General features: G+C 55.3%; 1 protein-coding gene across 4 annotated transcripts in view; it reads right to left on the reverse strand.

The window, feature by feature from the left end:
* Positions 1-17932, reverse strand: part of STRA6 (signaling receptor and transporter of retinol STRA6) — a 30265-nt gene extending 12333 nt beyond the window's left edge. The window contains exons 1-8 of one of the 4 annotated variants that reach the window (XM_003811116.5): positions 17586-17932; positions 10403-10530; positions 5964-6030; positions 5550-5635; positions 4220-4359; positions 3864-3887; positions 3514-3680; positions 2012-2134 (exon numbers count right to left, since the gene is read on the reverse strand). In XM_003811116.5, coding sequence (XP_003811164.1) covers positions 2012-2134; positions 3514-3680; positions 3864-3887; positions 4220-4359; positions 5550-5635; positions 5964-6030; positions 10403-10530; positions 17586-17681 — 831 coding nt within the window. In that variant the 5' untranslated portion in view covers positions 17682-17932. Of the gene's footprint in view, positions 1-2011; positions 2135-3513; positions 3681-3863; positions 3888-4219; positions 4360-5549; positions 5636-5963; positions 6031-10402; positions 10531-10663; positions 11052-17026; positions 17246-17585 lie in introns of those variants that run through there. The other 3 variants (XM_003811113.5, XM_024925706.4, XM_003811115.5) reach the window with 3 other exon arrangements.
* Positions 17933-19789: the final 1857 nt, after the last annotated feature.

Consider the following 19789-nt stretch of genomic DNA (forward strand, 5'->3'; position numbering starts at 1 on the left):
TCACCGTTTCTTCCCACCCCTAGCCCTCTGGCCTCTGCTAGCTGAAACTGGGGCAAAGGGAAGCTTGTGTCCCACGGGCACATCCTAGACCAGGACACAGAAGAGGGTCATTCCAGGTCAGACCCCCTCAGGCTTCTCCTGCTGCTACTGCGCAAGGGAGATCACAAGGGTGACCAGATTTGTCTAAGCCACATTCCAGGCCTTAAGCTGCCTGTGAAGTAGCAGAGGCCCATGGGAAGATGGGGTGAGCCCCTGCCCGGAATCACTGGGAGAACACAGGCAGTTGTCACTTGTTGCCATGACAACCCTGGGATCCAGGGCAGGAGTGGGTCAGCTCAAAGCTTGATGGGGGTCCTTTGAGACTTAAACCTCTTTGACCAAAGTCCAAAGAGGATTTTACACCTCTCAAGCCTGGGAGGAAAGGCTGGCAATGGAGAGAGAGATGGGGTGGTGGAAACCCTGGAAGAGAAGGTAAAGGGGCATGCCTCAGGCACTGTGTCGTCCTGGGGGGCCGCTCCCTTTTCAGAGCCAGCTGTAAACAGGAGGGGACACGGGCTTCCTCGAGGGGTGTTGGCCTCAATAGGCAGGAGCTACAAGTGCTCAGAACTCCCTGCCTGCCACGTGGGAGCCGAGTCTGGAGTCCGTGGGCCTTCTCGGACCAGAGTAGCCCAAAAGGGACCCGGGGTTCTCCATCCTGCCTAGGGATCTCACTCATTCTCTGGATTCAGTCTGGCCTTGCCGAGTTAACACCCAGTCCCAGCCCCTCTGCTGAGCTCCAGACTTTGAGCAGCACACCCTTAGGACCAAGCATCACCCCAGGAGCACCTGCTCCTCCCTCCACCTTCCCTGGGCCAGCAGCTGGCACCACCACCTACCTGCTGGCTGGCCAGGTGCCTCCCATCAAGCCTTTCCTTCCCCTGCCCTGTCTGAAGAGAAGCCACGCCCTTTGGCCTCTATGTCTTAAGCCTTTCTCCTGAGTCTGTTCTTCTTTCCCCTTTGAGGGTCTCTGCAGAGCTTTCTTCTTCCTCCTCTCTCACCAGAAAGAAGTAGTGGACCCTGCCCCCTGCATCACAGTCCCAACACCCGGTGCAAGGTTCACATTGCACTGCAGGTGTTTTGTGCTGCATCTGTCTCCCCCACCACACTGGGAGCTCCTGGAGATCAGACACAAGTCCATCAGCTCCAAGTCCACAGCACTGAGCCCGGGGCCTGACATATGGTAGGTGCTTAGAAGGCTTTTTAGTAAGATTGAAGTATCTTCTAAGAATTCTCTTTTACCATGATGCATTCATCCATCCATCCTTCCTTCCATACATCTTTCCTTCGATCCATCCATCCATTCATCCATCTATTCAAAAATTCAAAAATATTTGCTGAGTATCTATTAAGGGCTAAGACCCACCCAGTGCTGCAAATATAATGAACAAAACAGACACAAAACTATCTCTTCCCCTTTACTCATGCTCTTTCCTGTGCCTACAATGCCTGCTCCTTATTCTCTCATCACTCTAGATCTCCCTGTCCTTCAGGCCCTTGTAGAGTCTACCTCCTCTAGGAAGCCCTCTCAGCCCTCCCCTTTATCTGAAATTATTCCACCACATCCAACCTAGAGTTGATTCATAATGGAGTTCTGCCCTGGGTGCTTCCTGAATCATCTCATTATGTGCAGAACTCGGATTAGGCACAAGGCTCCAGGCTGTCTCTCCAGCCGGATCTCAGTGTTTCACAGACAGAGATATGACTCTCCTGGCTTCTGACTCAGTTCTGCTTTGTTAAGTCCCTACTATTCACACAGCCCAGTGCCGCGGGTATCCTGGGTGCCAGTCAAGGGCCCAGTCCAGCTTTTGCCTAGGGAGGGAGGACTAAGCAGTCACTCAGCAAACATTTTCTGAGCATCTATTCTGTGCTGGGCCCTACACCAAGCACGGCCATGTATCTGGGACCACAGATACGGGGGAATAGGGCTGTCTTGGGTGCTGAGGAAGAGCTCATCCCAGGCCTGCCCCTTTACCTTGGAGCCTGCTCCTGTCCTACGGCTGAAGCTTCTCACCAGCTGCACAGGGTACCAAAGGCTCAGGAATCCGAGGCCCAGCAGGAGAGGCAGGGAGGCCAGCAGGGAGTGGTACTTGTAGATCTGGACAGACAAACACCCAGACAGACTACTTTCCACCTTCTTCCCCCAGCCAAGAACCAGAATCCGTTGCCCTTCCCACCTCACACTGGGCCCTGAGGGTGGTCTGGGGGGCCATGGGAAGGCTTCAGCTCTATGGTTCCCAACCTGCCACCCAGCGCAAACCTGCCCACTTCCCCTTCTTGAGCCCTGCAGAGATGCTCACCCCTCCCCCAGGCTCCTGGACCCCCACGGGCCTGAGAGGAGCCAAGAGGAGGAGATCACTTGATTCCCTCCTGCCCCCCACTGGAAAGGACACCTCTTTCTGTTTCTGTGTTCCCGGAGCATTAGGAACAGTTCTGAAAATCACACGAAAGCCTGCCTTTGCCTACACATAGTTTTCAACCTGAGCATCAGGAAAGTCTATGCCCTACTCCCCAGGGCTGAGGCCTTCCTGGGGGTGGGCTTTTTGTATACTCATTCATTTATTTGTTGGTTCAATATACTTTTATTGAGAGCTTAGTATGTGCCAGGTTCTAGGTGGTGAAAAAAAGCCACCAAGTTCCCCCTCTCAAAGCAACCTCTTAGTCTTCACCTCCACCCTGAGGGACTGGTGTTATCAGCTCCATGGACGGATGGAGAAACGGTCTCAGAAAGGTGGCACTGTTTCCCCAAGGCACTTGGTACCACCTGGCATCATTTTGTTTGCGTGTCATGTCTGCCCTTCTGAAGTGACGGCTCTTGGGAGGCTAGGGACTGTTTGTCTTGTTCATAGCTGTAGTCCAGTGCCTGGAAATGTCCCTGGTACAAAGTATGTGCTTCAAATATGTTGTTGAATGAATGGGTGAGTGAATGAATGAAGTGGTGAAGCTGGATTCACACTCAGGTTGTCTGGGTCTAAAGCCTGTACCATCACTCTTTGAGTTCTAGACTGGACAGCTTCACAGCCCCAGCCAGCAGCCAGTGAGCAAGGTCCTGAGGTTCCGGAATTCTCCTCTCAGCCCTCTTAGACCATCCCTGACTTTGCACTTGCTGGCCTCCATCAAGCTTCACCCCCATTCCCTCTCCAGCCTGACCAAAGGGAAGCTAGGGGATCACTAACACAGGCATTGGGGGTGGGGGCCATTTCAGGCTTTCTCTTCCCCCTACTCTGCCCACTTCCCCTTCTCCGCCACCTCCTAGACTTAAAGTTCCTGAGGGCTGGGCCCAGCCACCTTGTTCCCTGCCTCTCCTGCAGAGCAGCCAAGCTTGGAAGGGGCACGTGTTTGAAGGCATGGAATCCCATGCACAATGGAAGGCTGCAGGGCGGCCCATCATAGAGTCAGAGCTCAAAGGAGGCACTGTGGTTTGAGTAGGTTGCTCTGTGCGCCCCTCTGCCCTAGGCCATTGTGATCAGCGGTTACCTTGGGCACCTGGGGACACTCTGCCCTCTGCCAGACCTGGACCCCAAGGTGGGCCCAGGACAGCGTGCTGCCGAGCAGGTGTGCAGTTGTGTGGCCAGCCGTGGCACAGGCAGCCAGAGGGTAGTAGAGGGCAGCATAATAGAACAGTCCCAGTATCTTCCAGGCCCCTGGAAGGTGAAACAAGCAGAGAGACCCATGCTGGAGGGGCAGACATGGGGCCTGCAGTGAGCCCACCCAGGCCTCTCTCCGGTCTCCAGCTTCCAAGCCCTTCAGCACGTTCAGTGGGCAAGAACACTAGGTTCAAATCCAGGCTCTGACTAGTCTCAACTCTGTGATCTTGGGCAAGTTACCTCTTGGAGCCTCAGTTTTCCCATCTGTAAAATGGAAATAATCACAGTATATTAGCAAGGGCAAAATGAGAAGGTGTATATATAATGCTTAGCTTGGTGCCTGAGCAAATACTCAATTTAAGATACTACTTCCCTGGCTCTCAGTTCCTCTATTGCAAAATGGGGCTAATATGCATACTTTGTAGCATCGTTGTAAAGACTGGATGGTCTAAAAAGGTCATGTCTCAGGATAGCAGCCCATCTCATTGACAGCTGTTCCTGTTACTCTCATCTCCTTGAGCCAAGCTTAAAACTCCGAGACCCCACCCTACCCCATCCCATCACACCAACCCCAGGGCCTGGGGGTCAGTGGGTACCTTGGCTGGGTGCTGAGGCGAGAGTCAGGAAGGGCAATGGATCCTCGTCGGGGAGCAGCAAACACAGGGAGCTCAAGAGGACCATGAAAACAGCAGCAGGCACTGCCCGGGGCCTGTCCTCAGCCAAGAAATCCACAGGGCTAGCACAGAGGCAAGGACAGGGCAGGAGGGAGTTGCTCAGCCCCTGCACCCCCATTACCTCCCAGCTGTATTCCATAAATCAAGGAGGTGGAGTCAGTCCCACTTTCTAGATGGGGGAATAAGGCCCCTTCATTCATTCATTCCATAGATATTTGTGGAGTGTCTCTTATCTACCAAGCTCTGGGCCCTGTGCCAAAGGGACTTGGGACACACATACAGTGGGAAGAAGCCCTAAGACTGCTCCCTCCGCCCACCCTGGAAGCTCCAGGAAGCAGCCACCTCCACACTAATTGGTCTGTCTGAGCTGGCAAACCTTCAGAGAACTCAGCGAGTCACAACATCCTTGTACAACAGCCGCCGCCCTGGGCTGGGTGTGGACCCGGGGCAGAGGGCAGACAGCGGGCATAGCTGTCCGAAGCATCACCCCTCTGGGCTCAGGGCAAGCCACTCAGACCCTCAGCTTCTGCACTGCAGCTTGCATTCATGCTCTGAGAGGTTCATTCTCCCTCAAACACTGCCCCAGCCAGGGCAAGCTCTTTCTGGGGCCAACCAGAGACCCCAGGCTGGTTCCCCACAAAACCAGCACAGCAAGACCTGCCTCGGTGCACAGTCCGGGTCTGCGATGTGAAGCTCTCTACACCAGGGAGCCACCCATCACCTGCCCCAACCCTTTGGTCTCTCGCACACTAGCTTGCCCAGCCCCATCTCCTCAGGATCATGCCTGTCCAGGCTCTGGGGTCACAGGGCTGAAGGAGATAGGAGAAGAAAGCTCCAGCTATAGGGGCTAGATGTCAGTCCCCATAAATCTGCCTTCAAGCATTAGGGTCCAGGTGATACCCTCAGGGAAGATGACGGTCAAGATGGCATTGGGATGGTCACGTCAATCCACACATGGAGGGCTGCCTGAGAAGGTACACTCTGAAGCTGGGTCCTGTCAGGCTTGTTTCCCTAGGGTCTGGGTTGGAGTCCTTTCTCCCAGGCGGGCTTGAGCGAGTCCCTCCCCCTTCCTCTGGGGGTCCTGACTAAACCTGGAGACCTAGGTGGGGTGAGGAAAGCCCCAGGCTGAGGGCGATAGGGATGTCATTAAAGCCAGAGCTGCCTTTTAGGTACCTAACAAATCACCCACCCTCCCAGAGTGACCCTGTCAGCTGGGTCCCCTGAGTGGGGGTGCCCAGGCCATGGTACAAACCTGGGCAGGCCGGGCCTGCCACGCACACAGTCAGGCCAGAGCTGGCGGCGCCTCACCAGCACGGCCAGGAGCAGCAGCACAAGGATCTGAAAGGAGAGTGCAGAGGAGGGCTTGGGGTGCCCAGGCCTCCCCTGAGGGTCTGAGTTTGAGGGCTTGGACTCAGGCCCCAGGATATCCCCTACCTGCCCAGTGCACACTCATGTGGCATCTTGGGGACTGGTCAAGGGGTGACAGACATCTGGAAGGTTGGACTTGCATCCTGGTTTGGGCCTCCAAGCTGGGAGAACTCCCAGATAGCTCCCCCCACACAGGATCTTCCAGGGACCCCCTTCACCAGCCCCAGTGGGGAACACAGATCCCACTGCCCAGGCTGGCAGCAGCTTGCAAGCCAGGTTCAACTTGGGTTGGACTCACTGACAGCGAGGCCAGGCAGGCGTGGTACAGGCCGGGTGGTACGCTGGTGTGGCAGGAGGGCACTTCCCTGCAGAGCAAATGAAGGCTGGCTCAGGCCTGCGTCAGGCCCCCCTGGGTGTACAGACAGGTCTGAGGTTCAAGACTGTTCACACTGAGGCTTTACCCACTACCTCCCTCAACCCTCTGATCCCTCCTACACAAGCCTTCCCAGTCCCACCTTCTCAGGGTCATTCTGGGACCCTCGTGTCCCTGTGATGTGCCAGCCCCATGCCAAGCTCTGGGGTTATAAGACTAAAAGACATGGGAAGCTCCCAGGGGAAGCAGAGTGGACCGGCTCGGCCTGATCACTTATTCTCTCTTTTTTTTTTTTTTTCTGGAGGGACAGGGTCTTGCTCTGTCACCCAGGCTGGAGTGCAGTGGCTCGATCTCGGCTTACTGCAGCCTCAGCCTCCTGGGCTCAAACGATCCTCCCACCTCAGCCTCATGAGTAGCTGGGACCACAGGTGTGCACCACCACGCCTGGCATTTTTTTTTTCTGTATTTTTAGTAGAGACAGGCCCTCACCATGTCGCCCAGGCTGGTCTTGGATTTCTGAGCTCAAGCAATCCTCATGCCTCAGCCTCCCAAAGTGCTGGGATTACAGGTGTGAGCCACTGTGCCCGGCTGAGCACTTATTCTTGCTCACCCAGATGCTTCCTGTCCTTCAAGGCCTCCCCTCTCCAGGAAGCCCCTCTGACTGCCCCTGGTCTCACAGACCTCTTCTCAGAACTGCGGTTGAGCACACTACCTGGGTCAAGCAGTCAAGGGTTTGGCCCTATGATCCGCCCTCTACTCACTGCCATCTGAGGTTGGTCTGTGACTAAAATGATCTCCCCTGGTCCCTCTCTTTTCCTGCTTCCCTCTCATTGAGAGCCTCCATGGACAGCCATGCAGGTTGCCCACTGCACAAAGATGCTCAGCCAAGGGAACGAGCAGGCCACCCTGCTCACCAAACCCAGCACCTGCTGAGCTGAATGCACCTAACTGGGGATCCCTTTCTCTAATTCCACAGAGGCTCCCTATGGCCTGGCAATGGTCCTGCACTCACCCTGGCTGAGCGCAGAGGTAGACCCACAGTGGAGATAGGGGTCACTAAGGACAATGAAACCCTCCGCTTCCCCAGCAGAATCACGTGGCGGAGAAAGGGAGTGAGGCAGGAGTCCTGAGCTCAGGGCTGGCCCTGGCCCTGGCCCTGGGAGAGTAGGCAGGACTGGGTCCCTGGTGAGCAGTAGAGCTCCGGGTTTTCCCAGCTTGGGCCTGGGAGAGCCAGAGGGAGGATGGCAGCATGGGTGAGGCCAGTGGGGTCTGGTGGGCGAGGGCCTGAGATGGAGCCTGGGCTGCCGCCAGTCCCTGCCTGCCCAGAGGGCTCAGCTGCCCACCAAAACACCCTCCACTGTATGAAGAGAGGCATCAAGGCTGCATTATCCAGGGGAGTGCAGAGCCCTGGGATGCTCTGCTGGGTCAGCTCGGTCTGTCCTGCTCGCTTTCTCTCAGGAAATCCCAGCGGGTGAGCGGTGGGAAAGAAACCAGTCACTTGGTGGAGAGGCAGAGTAAGTCAGCTCTGGGCAGCTTCTTGGCCAGGAGACCAGCCTCTTCCCAAAATAGAACTGGGCTCGTGAGTAGCTGCCACGCAGGGAGCAGGTTCCCACCATTGGCACTCCAGTGTCAGCTCCCCACCTCCAGCTCCAAGGCCTTTCACTCCGGTGTGTAGGGCAGCCCTCCCTCTCAGCCGGCATCTCCCCGCATGACTAGGTCCCGCTCCACCTGTACACCTGGGCCCGGCAGGGACTTGGAAAACTGTCCCTGGAGTAGTTTGACCATTTTCCTATGGACCTTACCCCAAACCACCCCCACCCCCAGAAATGCCCTCCAGGGCCCTGCCTGGGGGAGCCTCTGGCCCTTTCTGTATCACCTGAGGTCCCCATCTGACCTCTCAGCTCAGTGTGAGGGGTCAGATGGGGATCTCAGGTGGCATAGAAATGAGCAAATATTTGGCTAGTGGCTTGTGGCCCCACGTTTTGTGCCATGGGACAGGCAGGATGGCACAGACATAAAGACCTTGGAGAGGGTGGTGAGCTTGATCCTGGGACAGGCACAGCAGGTGCTGAAGGATGCAGAGGAGGGAGAACTTTGGGCAAAAGGAGGTGGTATCTGATTGGAATTTAAAAAATGGTTAGTGGCTGGGAGCAGTGGCTCACGCCTATAATCCCAGCACTTTGGGAGACTGAGGCAGGCAGATCAACCAAGGTCAAGAGTTTGAGACCAGCCTGGCCAACATGATGAAACCCTGTCTCCACTAAAAGTACAAAAAAATTAGCTGGGCGTGGTGGCACGCACCTGTAATCCCAGCTACTCGGGAGGCTGAGGCAGGAGAATCGCTTGAACTGGGGAAGCAGAGGTTGCAGTGAGCCAAGATGGCACCACTGCACTCCAACCCGGGCAACAAGAGCGAGACTCCATCTCAAAAAATAAATAAATAAAAGTTGGTTAGCATCTCTTTAGGCAAAGAAGGGGAGAGGCAGCTCCAGGTGGAGGGAAGTGCATGAGGAAGCAGAGGGGCAGGTGACAGGCAGCGTGGCTGGGGCTGGGCAGGCCTTCCAGTTTGATTGCAGCCCAGAGGTCAGGTGAGATGAGGTTACAGCAAGCATGGGAGGCCCCAGGAAGCCACTGAGGGTGTTTGAGCCATTGAATGTTCTGGATTTCAGGACATTTCTGTGGCTGACTCCACTGCCATCAGTGTTCATCCACCCCAACTCCAGCCTGAGAGTGCTGGGGCACTGGGCACTCCGGAGTTCTTCAAAGCTCTGATGCAACATGTCCCCAGGGTGTCTGACTCACACAGACAGAGGTGAACCCAAGTTCATTTCCTTGGGATTCCCCTGAGCTCCCAATTTTCTGCTCCCACTTTGGGGGCAGGGGGATGGCAGGCAGCTCAATTGGTTTGGCTAAGTAAGTAGATTCAAACAAATCTCTTTATTCTTATGGATGTCATGCCCTGCAGTGGGAGAAAGGAGCTGAATCTTCTAGATGTCACCCACATGAGGGACTGGACTCCCCATCACCCAGTGCCTGACATACACACAACTTTATTCTGAGACAACAGCTATAGACCACAGCTACATTTACAGGCACCTTGCCCCCAGCCAGTGCCCAGGCCCTGAGGCTCCCAAGGACACAGCTTCAGATTAGAGCCTTCACCTAGGTCAGAAACCATCCTCATGGGTTCCTGGGCCTGTCCTCATTCTGGTCTCTCGCAGGCCACACATACACAGCAGGATATGTGGAGCCCACAGGCTCTCGGTCAGTCAGGCAAGATGAGTGGGGAGCACGCCCTTGCTGACTGCAGGCTATTTTCCAGGTGGTCAGAACCCTGAGTCCTCCAAACAACAGCTCCTTCCCCGAGGCCTGGGTGGAGCCTCTGTCCCTGCTGGATGACCCAAGCCCAGCCAGGCCGCAGCCCCAGCCTCTGGGGAGGCACGCAAGGATTTTTCCTTCTCAAGTTTCAGGTTTTGATGGAGAACAGATGTGCACACATCTGGCTCGGCAACCCCCAGCCTCACCTTTCTACTTCTCCAAACCGTCAGACAGAGCAGGGAGATAACGGATGGGGCCAGGCCTGGGAACAACAGGGGAGAACTGGCTCTGGGTCCTACACAGGCAAGACATCCTGGCAGGAGGTGGGGGACACAGAAGGGGCCCAGCTCCTCCACCAGGGTGCCCAGACTAAACCCCGGTAGAATGGAGACCCAGGCAAAGCAGCTGTAGCTGGGTTCTCAGGCCACCCTGGGGCGGGCTGCCTTCCTGCTCCCACCCTCACCTGGGCTGGCCTGAGCACTTCTGCTAAAGGGAATAGGCTCTCCTCATCCTCTGAGACCATCCAAAGACAACAAGGGTGCTTGTTTCCTCAGTGACTTCTCACCAGGCTTTCTCCCTTTGGTTCTCTGCCTTCCCCGAATCCCCCAGCCTGCCCAGAGAACTTGACACTTAGAAACACCACACCCAAATGCTCACCACAGAGACCAGTAACCCCTTGAAGGGAGGTCTGCTTGCCTCAACTGCTCTCAGCAGCTTCTCCATCCTGGCTATGGGCCAGAATCACCCAGGGAGCCATCCCTGCAGATCTGAATCATCTGTATTTTTAACACATCACACATCATACCTAAGGTGACCAGCCTTAGGTGTCTTAACAGCAGGGTGAGGGGTGTTGTTCTCATGTAACAGAGGCAGAGACTGAATGAACCCCAGAGAGGCTGTGACTTGCCCAAGGTCACACAGCAAATGAGTGGCAGAGCCAGACCTAGCAGCCCCTGCCCAGGAGCTGCTCCCTGGCCAATTGCAACCTCTGCCATCACCACATTCTGATGGCTGACAGAGTGAGGTGGGGGGGGTTCCACACTTACCCCTCTGGCTGGAGCTCCTCGCCCCCCTGGGGCTCATCGATGTACCAGCTGCCATAGGAGTAGTCCTCTGTGGCCCCGGGGGAGGTCTGGTTCCCTGCTGGCTGGGACGACATTCTCTGGCCCTTCTCCTTTGACCCCAGGCGAGAGAAAAAAAAGCCACTACAGATGTGAAAAGAGGCTTAAAAGAGAAAAGAAAGAAAGAAAGACGGAAAACCCAAACAAAGAAACATTTCTCTTTAATCCTGAAGGTTACTTTCTTACTTTTAGCTCTCTGGGAAAAGCCCGTCTGGGACTGAGGGCCTGAGCAAGCTGGCACGGGAAGAGGACAGGGCCTCTCGTGTCCCCTCCTCCCTTCCCGCCCATCGCACCGGTCCTGCAGAGATAGCTGTCCCCTTGGGGCCCCGGGGCTCCCGCTGGCGCATCTGTCTGACCAACCACCAGCAGGCGTTTGTTCAAAGGACCATTTTCAAAGAAGGCTTGTCCAGTCTGAGCTGCCTAAAGAGACGCCCCTTCCTTCCCCTTTCCCAAGCCCACCTAGACAGACCCACAGACACACCAGAAGGGAGGCCCAGGGAGGAAGGAGTTGCAGAGATGAAAGGGTAGGCAGCCCACGGCCAGCTCCGCACTGCCTGCCTGGGCCCTCCCAGCTGGGCTCCCTTGAGCCCCTCCCCCAGCCTCAGCCTGCCCCTTTCTGGCCCCTTTGGGCCTCGGTGATGGAAATACACCATAATCCTTGACAAAGCCCCCCTCCTGGGGGAGGAGGCCCCAGCACCATTGGCGGCCTGAGCCCTGCAAGGGTGTGGCCAGGAGCCACCCCCACCCCCGCACCTGACTTCACACACATACCTGCCTTCAGCGCCTGCCCCAGAGCTCCCACGCCCCTGCCCGCCACATCTGCAGTGCCGCACACAGACAGGAGACCAGCATTACAGCAACAACCGAGTGAGACGGACCGCTGGGGCTGGGCTGGGGCGGAGGCAGGGAAGGGGAATCTGTCCGTTTCTTCTCCTAGGGTTTCCATGAAGGAGGCAACATGTGTCTCATTGGTAAACCCTTTTTGTTCCTACAAGTTGATTTCACAAGGAGATAACTCACCCCCACAAGGCGGAAATTAGCTCTTTAAACACAAACCAGACCCACGGGTAGGCAAGAGGAGCCCCGCCTGCCTCCTGCTCCTCCTGGAGTGAGGTTGAGGGTGAGCAAGGGAAGGTCTGGGCCAGGGAGGAGGGCTCCTCCGCATTCTCCCTCCCCAGGAGCAGGACCCTGCCCCAGCCTGGAGGAAGGGGCGAGAGGCAGAAGAAGGTAGAAAGCAGTTCTCAGGCCACTGTCCCTGGTGGAGGTTTAGGCCCCTGAAACTGTGAGGGTCTCTGTCCTTCCAATACCCTACAAGGGGCTTCGGCTTTGACCCTGTCAGCTAAGGCAGTCATTCAACAGCTTTTTTAAGAAGACATTATTCATTTAGTCTTTTAACTTAAATTTATTGAACACACACTATGTGCCAGCACTGTTCTGAGCCCTGAGGCAGGAGAGATTACAGTTCAGCGGGGACACGGCCAGATAACTAAATCCCCTACAAAGTCTGAGGGTTACAAAGGGAAGCACAGGTTGAGCTGGTCTGTACCATGGGAAACCAAATTTAGTCCAAGAGTATTTGGGGATGGGGGGAGATTCCTGAAGAAAATAACCTTTCCGTGGTGATCTGAAGGGCAGGGGAAAGTCCGCTGAGCAGAGGGTGGCAGGCTCAGGATGGGGATGGGGGTGGGGGAAAGAGTGTTCCCCACAGAGGAAACAGCACGGGTGAAGTCTCAGAGTAGACAGGGCTTGAAATCCTGGAGGCTCTCATTCAAATTCCCAAGCCTACAGGGCAGGATTAGGGGCTGAGCACCCTGCTAGCCTGAGTTCCTCCCCCTTCTTCCCAAATGGCCCTTCTCGCAGGAAGAGGGCTCTGTTGCTCTCCACCATCCCACAGAGATATCAGCATCTGCTGACTCAGAGCTGAACCCGAGCTTTATTTGATGTAATGAGGAGCCCACACTGGCTCTTCTGATCCCAGGGATGCGGGAAACTTGCCTTCCAGGCGCGAGTGTGAGCTCTCGGAGGGCGGGACTCTATCCCTCCCACCCCTCCTCCTGCCTTCCCCTGATGCTCAGCGCCTGGCCCTTGGGTAAGAGGGACTTTAGAAATTGAGCTTGGCAAAGCCATTGCTTGTTCTGGCGGCCAGTATTCATTTGTGGGCCTGTCCTATACAGGCGGCTGCTGTGCCCTGAGGTTCACCAGCTGGGCTTCCCAGAGTCCCCGTGCCCACACCAGAGCCCAGCAAGCCGTTCCCTGCTCAGGGGTCTCAGACTGTTACCTTAGGGAGCAGCCAACTCCCATCTGATTTTAAATCCACCTCCAACCATTGGAGTCCAGTTCCAGACAGGGAGCCCACTCCCTCTACAAGGCAGCAGTGTCAGGGGTTAGACATCCTTGCCTATCAGAAACCATGCCCTTTGGCCAGGTGTGGTGGCTTACACTTGTAATCCTAGCACTCTGGGAGGCCGAGGCAGGTGGATCACCTGAGGTCAGGAGTTAGAGACCCAGCCTGGCCAACAAGGCAAAATCCCATCTCTACTAAAAATACAAAAAATTAGCCGGACGTGGTGGTGCACACCTGTAATCCCAGCTACTAGGGAGGCTGAGGCAGGAGAATCGCTTGAACCCGGGGGGCAGAGGTTGCAGTGAGCCAAGATCGTGCCGCTGCACTCCAGCCTGGACAAAAGAGGCAAACTCTGTCTCAAAAAAAAAAGAAAAAGAAAGAAAAGAAACCATCCTCTTCCTTGGAGGAAGCCTAACTCTGCCTTCCCCAGGCTGGTTTGGCAGCGAGCAAGATGAGTCAAGGCCTGCACCAAATGGAACCTGATGTATGGTAGGGCTTAGGGGAGACAACATCAGAGGGGAAGTGAAGTGGGGGAAGAGAAGAGAGACGGGAGTTGGCTGTTTGAGACAAGGTGGTCAGGGAAGGCCTCACTGAGAAGGTGGTGTGTCGCTGATACCTGAGGGGAGAGAGGGAGGTACCAGTTGGGCACTGTGCTCATCTGTTTCGCATTGCTGTGAAGGAAAACCTGACTCTGGGTAACTTAGAAGGAAAGGGGGTTTATGTGGCTCACAGTTCTGCAGGCTGTGCAGGAAGCAGCACGGCACCAGCATCAGCTTCTGGGGAGGGCCTCAGGAAACCCACAATCGTGATGGAAGGTGAAGGGGGGTCAGGCAGGACACTTGGCAAGAGAGGGAGCAGGAGAGATGCCAGGCGCTTACAAATAGCCAGCTCTCACATGAACTGATAGAGCGAGAACTCACTCATTACCACGGGGAGGGCACCAAGCCATTCAGGAGGGATACCCCGCAATGACCCAAACACCACACACCAGGCCTCACTTCCAACACTGGGGTCACATTTCAACATGAGATTTGGAGGGCACACACATCCAAACCATATCGGGCACTGAGGAAAGGCAATCAGGTTGCCTGAAGGAGCCTCCATCTGCCCAGGGGCTGCAGCCAGGCTGGCAGAAAGGGACCCCAGCTGAGCCCAGGCACAGTCCCTTCCCCACCCCCCACAGAGAGCCCAGTGCCAACAATACCACCTCCCTCCTCATGGGGAGACACAGAGGCCACCAAGGGAGGCCCTAAGCAGAGGGGAGGAAATGGTGAGCTTCGTCCTTTTCCCCTGGTGTGGGCCTAGCAAGCAGAGCGCAGCCTTGTGCCTGGTACTTTGGCCAGGGCATAGCTGGAAGGTCCAGAGGTAAGGGCCAGGTTTCTGCATGGCAGTGGAGAACGCCTGGTTGGGGAGGCCACCTAGCCGGATTTGAACCCTGGGACTGGCTGTGTGGCCTTGAGTGAGTCTTTTCCTCTCTGTGGGTCTCACTGTCCTCTCTCAAATCCGGCCTGGAGATTCTCCAGTTGTGAACTCTCCCCGCAAGGCCCCCCTCCCTGCACACCAGTAACCAGTTGTAACAAGAAGGTCACAGAGAGTGGTTGTGACTTCCTAGGTGCCCCCATTGCCTCCCACCTGCCCCCTCCTGGCCCCCAGCTGCCCTGCCCAGTCTGGTGCGGGCAGGGTGGGCAGGCTGGGTTGAAGATCCATGGATAGCGGTGGCCGCGTGGCTCAAGCTGCAAGGTGAGCCCACTTCTTGAGCCCAAGGTACCTCCTCAGCTTGGGGCTAGAATCGCTTGGAGCTCCCATCTGCAAAATGGGAGGCTTGGCTCTGAGCTGTTAAGAAAGATGCTACCTGGGAAGACGGCAGGAGGCAAGAAGTGTTAGGAAGAGAAGGATGGTAATGATGTGCCCCTGAAGAATTTCTCCAAAGGCCTGGGCAGCAGAGTCAAGGGCCTGCCCTCTGGAGCTGGCTTTAAAGGGGCACTGATACCCAGGAAGGCCCAGCCCTGCCCTCAGGAGAGCAAAAGTGCTCAAAAGACAGAACTGCCAAAGCCTGAGGAGCGGGGAGGGAAAGGAGGAGATGGCTTGGGCAGTCTTGCAGGCTCCCTGGAGGAGGGGGCCTGGAGCAGGGCCCTGAAGCCATGGAAGATCTGGAACGGTAACAAGAATGAATTGACACGTGTCTCAGGAGTGCCAAGAAGGGAAGTCTGAGAGACAAGGAGAGAGTAGCGTAAGGGTCAGGGCAGGGCTGCCTCGCTGTGACCAGCATGAACCCACGTGGGCACTCAGATGAGGCTGATGCCAGTATCCAAGGAGCAGCTCAAACCAGCAGGACTCCCAACTGGGCACAGATTGGCGGGTGGCTAAGCCCTGCTCACTATGGGAGGAGGTCCTAAAAAGCTTCTGGACTCTGAGCCAATGAAGGCCATCTGCCATTTGGGCTTGGCACAGAGCTGCTATGCCCCTCGGGTTGGAGCTGGCCCATGAAGGCCTTGGGACAGGGCTTCCTTCCTCTCATGTTTTTGTTCAAGTTGATTAAACCTGAGGAATTTTTGCATCCAGGAACAGAGGCCCACGTGCATTTCTGCGGGAGCCTGTGATTATCAAATCCTCAAAGGGCAAAGTGCTAAGCTTAGAAGAAGCTAACAGCAGGCCAGAAGGAATGGGGAAGGCCAGCAGCATCCCCAGAACCTCAGAAACATTCCCTCAAGGACTCCCAGATCTCCCAGAGAACCTCCAGAATCTCAGCAACATTTCTGAGTTTCAGTAATGCCATAAGAAGCCCTGCAACCTCAGTATTGCCCCCAAGAACCCCCAGACCTTCAGTAACACATCAGAACCACTGCAACACCTCAGGACACTCAAACTCTGGCAAATCAACCACAGATTGGAACAAGATGTTCAAAAGCCTGTGACCATTTGCAGAAAGGCCGGAGACCCCCGTTGCTCTCCACCCTCCCATCTCAGCCCTTGACTCTGAGTCCAGCAGCAAACCCAATAGTTTACAATACTCAAACCTCAGGTACACCCCCAACTTCCATAGCACGGAAGAGAACACGCAAGAGAGGCGTTCCAGGAGTGGGGGGATGGCCACTGTGCCCACTTGTGCAGCCCAGTCCCCTTGAGAGTCCATGAATAAGCAGCCAAGAGAGTCAGCCTCATGCGGGCCCGTGAGCTTGGGGTGTGCCCTCAGTGGCACAGCACACTCACACACACATCCAACTGCCCTTCGCACACACACGTGCTTAATTCTGGCACCAGACCAAGTCTGACTCCACACAGTGGGCTGGAAGGCAGTGTCGTTGGCTGCCGTGCTCACGGCAGGAAGAGTATGGGTGACTCTCCACCTCCTGTCTCTCTACCTCCTACCTCCCCTGCCATGTGAGAGGGTCAGAAGCACCATCTGATGTGCCCTTCCTGCAATTCTCATGCCCCCCTCACCAACAGCATCATCATAACATAAAGGATTTAGACCAGGCTGTTCTGGTATGAGGGTGGACACTGGTGAGGAGGAGGAGGGTAGCCGGCTGTGCCAGGGGAGCAGCATGTTCTTTCCCTCCCAGAGGGCTAGGCTAGTACTGACCTGGAGGAGGGAGGCAGATTTCAGCTCAGAACAAAGGTAGCCTTCTAGAGTAGTGAGGCCCCCATCAAGGGAGGCAATCAAGAAGAGGCTGTTAACATCAAGATGCAACAGAGGGCTTCCTGCCTTCGGAGGACTAGACACAAGGCCATGAAGATTCCCCAGCTATAAGAGCCCCACGTTCTCCGTTCCCAGCATGTTCCTCCCTGGGCTGGTCACCGTGGTGTGGCCTTGAGATGTAGGCTTTGTGCTGCCCTCCTTCCTCACTGAGGACATTGACTGCTGGGCAGATCCCCTGACTTCTCTCTCCTTGTTCCCTTGCTGACCACAGGACAGGGCTCTCCACCAACCTTTTGCCCACAGCCAGTCAGATCCAACTCAGACAGGACTCTGCGAATGTCTCCTGCCTTTTGGAGCTCCTGCTAGCCCCCTAGTGTCCCCTGAGGGCAGCCCACCCCAGGTCTCCAAACTTACTCATCAGAATTGCTCCAGCCCATCACTCTGCTCACTTCCTGCCCCTAGGCTCTGACTCCTGCTCACTTCCCACCGCACACCCCATGTGCCTTCTGGCTGTTCCCGACCTGATCCAATCCCACCTGGCCTCCCAGACTTGGCTCCAGCCTACCTCCAATCAAGCGCTCTCCTGACCTCTCCTTTCCTTGTCTCTTTCCTTTCCTTTATTGATCTCTCCCGGAAACTTGTCCCTCCAGGCAAGCAGGGTGCTCCCAACACGGGGCCTTCTCCTCTGAGCCCAGCACCAGCTGGGCTGGGATCCTAGAGGGGTGGCTGGTTGTGTGGTCTCGGCAGTTGGCCCTTAGCAGTGTCCCCAGCACCTGCTTTAAAAGGTGTTTGATCTGCTCCTCCCGGAAGGCAGCTCCCCGCTTCTCCAGTCTGGCTCTGCCCCTCCTCCTGCCCTCACAGACCTCCCGCCCTTGATTCCGGGATCAGAGGAACCCACCCCACCCCCATCTCCAGCTCAGGCACAGAGCAGGGGCTGGGGCCCCACACAACACACAGGGCGGCTTGTCTCCAGCGGTAGAGCCTCTCCACACCCCCAAACCATTTGCTCGAAACTTGATCTCCTTGGCCCTCAGAGTCACCTCAGTGGAGAAGCCTGCACAGGGCTTTGATGGCTGAGTTTCCCCAGATGTGGCCTTAGAGAAGCTGAGGAACCCCCTACTTACCTCCATTTGTCCCCATCCATCACTCCCAGGGGGCCACTGCCTGATGAATTGCCAGAGGGGAACCACCAGCTCTGCTTTTAATAACCGGATCTGCATCCTGCTGCTGCCCAGCTGGGCTGAGGGCCCTGACCACAGCTAAGGGGAGTCATCACAGGGCTTCAGGGCTGGAATTCCAGGTATGATCTATTCCCGGGGGAAGGGAAAAAGGCCCCCTCGGAGCTTTCTCTTCTATTTCTCACTTCTCACAGACAGGCTGGGGTTCTGGAGTCCTGCTCTTCACCCCAAGTACATGCCTGCAACCTCCAACGCTGCAGGACAGTCGGCTGCATCCCCCCTCACCTGAGCACAGGCTCTCCCTACCCCTCCCTCCCCTTCCTAGAGGGGGTATCCTGCAGGGATGCAGACAAGACTGGGGAAGGAAATGGTGCTCAGAGGGTGCTCCACCTAGGTGCTGTGGCAAGCAGGGCAGGGAGAGAGTAGATAAAGGCCGGGCCAAGAAGCGGGGCCCTAAATTCTCAGGAGAAGGGCCCTGGAGAGGCAGTCTCTTCCTTGAAGGAGAAAGGGAGTGCCATCTATAAAAAGGTGGGACCACAGGCTTTTGTATGTGAGATTGGCTTCCAATGATAGTAAAAGACCCTGGAAGAGAGAAGGACAATGCCAGAGCCAGGCCTGCCCAGGAGAGGCAGGGAGAGAGGGAGAGAGAGAGCAGCTCAAGCCGAGAAAGGGAAGCAGCCAGCCACCTTGGATCTGATCACCATCTTGTCCGTGGAGAAGAGGATTTTTAGTTCCAAAGGGTTAAACCCACATAAAGAGAAAATTAACCTTTGGCACACTTTTAGGAATCCATTCCCAAGGAATGCCTGCGTGCATATATATGGAGACAAAATTCCCAAGGCCGTTTGTAATGGCAAAAATAATTGGCAACAACCCCAATATCCATCCATCAATGCTGATAAGTTGACACGCTGAAGTACTATTTTGCTGATAAAAAGAATGAGGTAATTCTCTGTGGACTGACGTGGCAGAACCTCCAAGACATATTGCCAAGTAACAGTAACCAAGAAAGCAAGTTGCTGAACAATACATAAATCGTGATCTCATTTTATGCTTCTTTAACTAGGTAGACATATGTGTATGTATGTGTGTATACATAAAAAGTGAATCTGGCAGACACACAGCAAACTGTTCACAGTGGTCACACTTGGGGGAGGGGTGAATTTTGGAGAATGAAGGAGGATTTTTCACTTGTTTGAAATGCATATTTTAAAACTCATACTGCATGTGTAATTCTTTTTAAATAAGCCTGCTGTGAGTAAGGAGCTGTGAAGGCATCACTGAGCTGTGTGAAATTGATTCCGTCCCCAGCCCAATATTGCACACTTCCCAGTCTCCCTTGAAGCTAGATGTAGCCCTTAGACTAGGTATTGGCCAGTGACTTGGAAAAAGAGTGTTGAGCACAATTCCCAGGTTGTGTTCTTAAAAAGAGAGGTGTTCTCTTTACCCCCTCCTCCTCCTAGCTGGGTTAAAAACAGTTGTGATAGCTGGATCTCAGGCAGCCATCTTGGACTATGAGATAGAAGTCATGAGTTAAGTAGAATAGAGCAGTAAGTTACTGGCAAAGACAGAGCCTTAGCTAAGGCCAGATTATAAGGCTGAAGGAGACTCCTGCTGTACCCCAGACTCCAACACATCCAAAAGAAACTTAAGCCCAGAGAGGCCACATGATGTGCCAGGGTCAGTGACTGACCTAGGGGAAGTTTTGCCAGAGAATCCCCCCCACCACTACTCACACACACACGCACGCACGCACACACACACACACCTCACTGCTTTTCCCCCCAAGAACATTCCTTCCTAGAGCTTGGACTCCATTTCATTCTATGGCTGGGAGACTCCTTCTGGGATTGAGGGAAGGCCCCAAGTGTTGATTAAGCCAAATTGCAGGATTGGGACACACCTCTCAATACTCTGTCTGATAACACAGCAGAACCCCTGCCTACTGCTGGGTCTGTCTGTCAATATCTGCCCCTGGCTTTTTTTTTTTTTTTTGAGATGGAGTTTGGCTCTTGTTGCCCAGGCTGGAGTGCAATGGTGCTATCTCGGTCCACTGCAACCTCCGCCTCCTGGGTTCAAGCGATTCTCCTGCTTCAGCCTCCCGAGTAGCTCGGATTACAGGCATGCACCACCATGCCCGGCTGAATTTT

Source organism: Pan paniscus, chromosome 16 (genome assembly GCF_029289425.2).
Source record: "Pan paniscus chromosome 16, NHGRI_mPanPan1-v2.0_pri, whole genome shotgun sequence".
NCBI lineage: Eukaryota > Metazoa > Chordata > Mammalia > Primates > Hominidae > Pan > Pan paniscus.